Consider the following 6,000-nt stretch of genomic DNA (forward strand, 5'->3'; position numbering starts at 1 on the left):
ATTAAGATGAATATAAACCAACCACTTTTGATTGTGTGTGTTTGGATTTTTCAGTTTGGTTTTTTTAATGACTGAGTTTTGTTATATGTAAGTTTTTACAGAATGGAATTCTCCACTATTAAGTGGAGACCTCATCTGATTAAAGGAGTAAAACAATTATGATCAAGACTTTATGACTGAACAACTTGAATGAAAAAGTTAAAAGGTGGTGTGAACTGGGAAAGAAATGGGGCTTTTGTAACCTAAGAATCCTACCAAATGCTTTTATAGCCATTTTTTTTCTACCTACTCAGGGAATAAGGAAGGAACCATCATTAAGAATTTTATGGGGAAATTATGACGAATAAAATATGAGAAAATGAAAGCTTATCTTTTTCTTTATTAGTGCCTTGTGTTTCAAGGCTTCCTGACATATAAAGTCTTCACCTGGAAAACAAGTGAACACAAAACTCAGTGACATTCAGAAGAGATGATTCAATTACTCAGTTCGTTTATTCAGTATAGTTAGTTCATCTGGATGTTTCAGGACCCAAAGTGAATTACCTATAAATTAACTACACAATTGCCAAATAAATTCTTTATTTTGAACTTCATAGAAACATTCTATACACAGGCATTGAGTGTGTTCTACTGTATTATTTGTAAGAAATGATATTTTAAAATGTTTCTTTGCTAAGCAATATCTCTAGGTGCCATGGTGTTTTAGAATATGCAGATATATGCTAAGGTCCAATCAGGACTGGTATTCTTTCTATGCAATGACTCATCCATTAGTAAGACTGATCTAATATTTTGCAGCTTTGTTGAGGTAAGTTCTTAAGGAATAAGATTGTGAATCCTGGAGAATTGTGGAATTTGTCAAAAGAAAATAAGTACTTAAATTTTTTAGGAATGCAATATGCTAGAAAACTTCCCTTGGGTTGGTTCAGATGTGAAAGAGGAAAAAGCATTATCTTGGATATTATACTTTAATATACACACTGAAGTAAGTGACTAGATGTCAAAGCCTCAGATATTGTTTTCATGACAGTTTTCTAATTGGCCCTTTTCTTGGCAGGTTCCCGAAGGAAAAGTAGTCGTTCTTAATTTCCGATTCATAGACCTTGAGAGTGACAACCTGTGCCGCTATGACTTTGTGGATGTGTACAATGGCCACGCCAATGGCCAGCGCATTGGCCGCTTCTGTGGCACTTTCCGGCCTGGAGCCCTTGTGTCCAGTAGCAACAAGATGATGGTGCAGATGATTTCTGACGCCAACACTGCTGGCAATGGCTTCATGGCCATGTTCTCCGCTGCTGAACCAAACGAAAGAGGTACTGTTTCCACATAATGGCAATAACAACAGTAATGTTGGTTCACTGTTCTTGGCACCTGATAGTTATTTACTCCTTTAAAGCTTAAGAGTAGTTCTCAAAGAGCTAGTGAATGCCATCAAACCATGACAAGACCAATAAAGAAAGAAATCAGCCTTTAAAGTCCACATGCATTCTTGTAAAAAATCAAATATAGAAATTCATAGAGTAAAAATGTGGAGCTTGCATACATAAGCACACATGCAAATGTACAAACACACTCCTTCACCACTCCATAGTCCCTTCTCCAGAAATAGCCATGGCCAGTGGTTCCCATACCTTTCTATGTGTGCTTACTTTTATTTGAGTGCTTGTACAATAGCTTTTAAAAAATAAAAGTGGAGGCCAGGCGTGGTGACTCATGTCCCACGACTCAATCGTAGTCTCAATCCCAACTCAATCCCAACACTGGGGGACCAAGGGCAGGTGGGTCTCTTGAGCTCAGGAGTTCAAGACCAGCCTGGGCAAAATGGTGAAACCCCATCTCTACAAAAAATACAAAAATTATCTGGGTGTGGTAGCACACACCTGTTGTCCCAGCTACTCAGGAGGCTGAGGTAGGAGAATCACCTGAGCCCAGGGACTTCACGGCTGCAGTGAGCCGTGATCATGCCACTGTGCTGCAGCCTGGGTGGCAGAGTGAGACCCTGTCTCAACAACAAATATGTGTATATATATATATACACACACACACACACACACACACACACACATGCTTATTTATATGGAGACATACATTCATATTATTTTACAGCCTTTTCTTTTTACTTAACGCTAGGTCTTAGGATATTTTCATGTTAGTACATGTCTCCTAAGGGTAGAAATCTCTACTTTTGAAAGATCACTGCAGTGGGCAATATTTGTATGTTTTCAGCCAAAGAGCAGTCCATAATCTGCTTTTGGATTGGACTGTAGTGCCGCATTTTTCTTGAAAGGTCAGAGGACAGCATCGGGCTGCAAGAGTAGCCAGAATGTTGGGGAAGAAATCCAGGCAGGGAGCTACAGAATTGAGGTGCAAAATATTCATATAAAATCTACTGAAATCTTTGACAGCTAGACTCTACATGTGTGGAGGAGAGCCCAGTTGGCCTGGCACAAAAGCATCAGCTGAAAAATGAAAGAACTGAAGAGAGATTACAGCTGCTGCCTGCTGCCAGGGAAACAGACTTTAAGTTTGAGTTTAGCCAAGTTAAATGCCTGCTAAAACAAAATCATTTTTATCAGAACACAACAGACTCTAGAGTATAATGTATCATGCATAATGTCCAGTCTATAGTTATGTAATGAAACAGGAAAAGTGTGTCCCTATTCAAGGACAAACGCAGTCAATAAGAACTGATCCCAAGGTAACTCAGATGTTGCAATTAGCAAACAAGTACTTTAAAGCTGCTATTACAAGTTTGTTTCAGGATTTATAAAGGGAAATATGTGCATAATAAATAAACAAATTGAGAATCTCAGAAGAGAAACAGGGACTATTAAAAAATAGAGTAATTCTAGAGATAAAGGAAACAGGATCTGAAATTTTAAAATGTACCTGTTGTGCTCACAAGTAGATTGGAGTTGGCAGATGAACTTAAATACAAATCACTCAATCTAAAGAAAAAGGAAGAAGATTGAAGAAAAAGAGCTCGAGAAACCAGTGAGACAATATCAAGTGGTCTAACATCTGTAATTTTTATCCCAGAAGAAGAAAGTGATAATAAAGTAAAAAAAAATTTAAAGATATAATGACTTGACTCTGCTCAAATATAGTGGAGAACATCAACTTACAGAGTCACGAGGGGCTGGACACGGTGGCTCATGCCTGTAATCCCAGCACCTTGGGAAGCCAAGGCAGGCAGAACACCTGAGATCAGGAGTTCGAGACCAGCCTGGCCAACATGGTGAAACCCCGTCTCTGCTAAAAAATGCAAAAAAAATAGCCAGGCATGGTCGCGTGCTCCTGTAATCCCAGCTACTTGGGAGGCTGAGGCAGGAGAATCGCTTGAACTCGGGAGGCAGAGGTTGCAGGGAGCCAGGATTGCACCACTGCACTCCAGCCCGGGCAACAGAGCAAGAATCCGTCTAAAAAATAAATAAAAATAAAAAAATAGAGAGCCAAATAGGAACAGCTCCAGTCTCCAATTCCCAGCGCGAGCGACACAGAACACCGGTGATTTCTGCATTTTCAACTGAGGTACTGGGTTCATCTCACTAGGGAGTGCCGGACAATCGGTGCTGGTCAGCTGCTGCAGCCCAACCAGCAAGAGCTGAAGCAGGGCGAGGCATCGCCTCACCTGGGAAGCGCAAGGGGAAAGGGAATCCCTTTTCCTAGCCAGGGGAACTGAGACACACAACACCTGGAAAATCGGGTAACTTCCACCCCAATACTGCGCTTTAAGCAAATAGGCACAACAGGAGATTATATCCCACACCTGGCCGGGAGGGTCCCACGCCCACGGAGCCTCCCTCATTGGTAGCACAGCAGTCTGCAATCTAACCACAAGGCAGCAGCGAGGCTGGGGGAGGGGCGCCCGCCATTGCTGAGGCTTAAGTAGGTAAACAAAGCTGCTGGGAAGCTCAAACTGGGTGGAGCTCACAGCAGCTCAAGGAAACCTGCCTGTCTCTGTAGACTCCACCTCTGGGGACAGGGCACAGATAAACAACAACAAAAGCAGCAGAAACCTCTGCAGACGCAAACGGCTCTGACAGCTTTGAAGAGAGCAGTGGATCTCCCAACACGGAGGTTGAGATCTGAGAAGGGACAGACTGCCTGCTCAAGTGGGTCCCTGACCCCTGAGTAGCCTAACTGGGAGACATCCCCCACTAGGGGCAGTCTGATACCCCACACCTCACAGGGTGGAGTACACCCCTGAGAGGAAGCTTCCAAAGCAAGAATCAGACAGGTACACTTGCTGTTCAGCAATATTCTATCTTCTGCAGCCTCTGCTGCTGACACCCAGGCAAACAGGGTCTGGAGTGGACCTCAAGCAATCTCCAACAGACCTACAGCCGAGGGTCCTGACTGTTAGAAGGAAAACTATCAAACAGGAAGGACACCTACACCAAAACCCCATCAGTACGTCACCATCATCATCAAAGACCAGAGGCAGATAAAACCACAAAGATGGGGAAAAAGCAGGGCAAAAAAGCTGGAAATTCAAAAAATAAGAGCACATCTCCCCCAGCAAAGGAGCGCAGCTCATCACCAGCAACGGATCAAAGCTTGATGGAGAATGACTTTGACGAGATGAGAGAAGAAGGCTTCAGTCCATCAAACTTCTCAGAGCTAAAGGAGAAATTACGTACCAAGCACAAAGAAACTAAAAATCTTGAAAAAAAAGTGGAAGAATTGATGGCTAGAGTAATTAATGCAGAGAAGGTCATAAATGAAATGAAAGAGATGAAAACCATGACACGAGAAATACGTGACAAATGCACAAGCTTCAGTAACCGACTCGATCAACTGGAAGAAAGAGTATCAGCGATTGAGGATCAAATGAATGAAATGAAGCGAGAAGAGAAACCAAAAGAAAAAAGAAGAAAAAGAAATGAACAAAGCCTGCAAGAAGTATGGGATTATGTAAAAAGACCAAATCTACGTCTGATTGGGGTGCCTGAAAGTGAGGGGGAAAATGGAACCAAGTTGGAAAACACTCTTCAGGATATCATCCNACCCCACAGAAATACAAACTACCATCAGAGAATACTATAAACACCTCTACGCAAATAAACTGGAAAATCTAGAAGAAATGGATAATTTCCTGGACACTTACACTCTCCCAAGACTAAACCAGGAAGAAGTTGAATCCCTGAATAGACCAATAGCAGGCTCTGAAATTGAGGCAATAATTAATAGCCTACCAATGAAAAAAAGTCCAGGACCAGATGGATTCACAGCTGAATTCTACCAGAGGTACAAGGAAGAGCTGGTACCATTCCTTCTGAAACTATTCCAATCAATAGAAAAAGAGGGAATCCTCCCTAACTCATTTTATGAGGCCAACATCATCCTGATACCAAAGCCTGGCAGAGACACAACAAAAAAAGAGAATTTTAGGCCAACATCCCAGATGAACATCGATGCAAAAATCCTCAATAAAATACTGGCAAACCGGATTCAGCAGCACATCAAAAAGCTTATCCACCATGATCAAGTGGGCTTCATCCCTGGGATGCAAGGCTGGTTCAACATTCGCAAATCAATAAACATAATCCAGCATATAAAGAGAACCAAAGACAAGAACCACATGATTATCTCAATAGATGCAGAAAAGGCTTTTGACAAAATTCAACAGCTCTTCGTGCTAAAAACGCTCAATAAATTCGGTATTGATGGAACGTACCTCAAAATAATAAGAGCTATTTATGACAAACCCACAGCCAATATCATACTGAATGGGCAAAAACTGGAAAAATTCCCTTTGAAAACGGGCACAAGACAGGGATGCCCTCTCTCACCACTCCTATTCAACATAGTGTTGGAAGTTCTGGCTAGGGCAGTCAGGCAAGAGAAAGAAATCAAGGGTATTCAGTTAGGAAAAGAAGTCAAATTGTCCCTGTTTGCAGATGACATGATTGTATATTTAGAAAACCCCATTGTCTCAGCCCAAAATCTCCTTAAGCTGATAAGCAACTTCAGCAAAGTCTCAGGATACAAAATTAA

At 41.8% G+C, this 6,000-nt stretch overlaps 1 protein-coding gene across 1 annotated transcript in view; it reads left to right on the top strand.

The window, feature by feature from the left end:
- Positions 1–6,000, top strand: part of PCOLCE2 (procollagen C-endopeptidase enhancer 2) — a 76,373-nt gene that overhangs the window by 39,197 nt on the left and 31,176 nt on the right. Inside the window, exon 3 of the mRNA XM_025377320.1 lies at positions 1,058–1,313. Within this exon, the coding sequence (XP_025233105.1) occupies positions 1,058–1,313 (256 nt within the window). The remainder of the gene's footprint in view (positions 1–1,057; positions 1,314–6,000) is intronic.

Source organism: Theropithecus gelada, chromosome 2 (assembly GCF_003255815.1).
Source record: "Theropithecus gelada isolate Dixy chromosome 2, Tgel_1.0, whole genome shotgun sequence".
NCBI classification, from domain to species: Eukaryota; Metazoa; Chordata; class Mammalia; order Primates; family Cercopithecidae; genus Theropithecus; species Theropithecus gelada.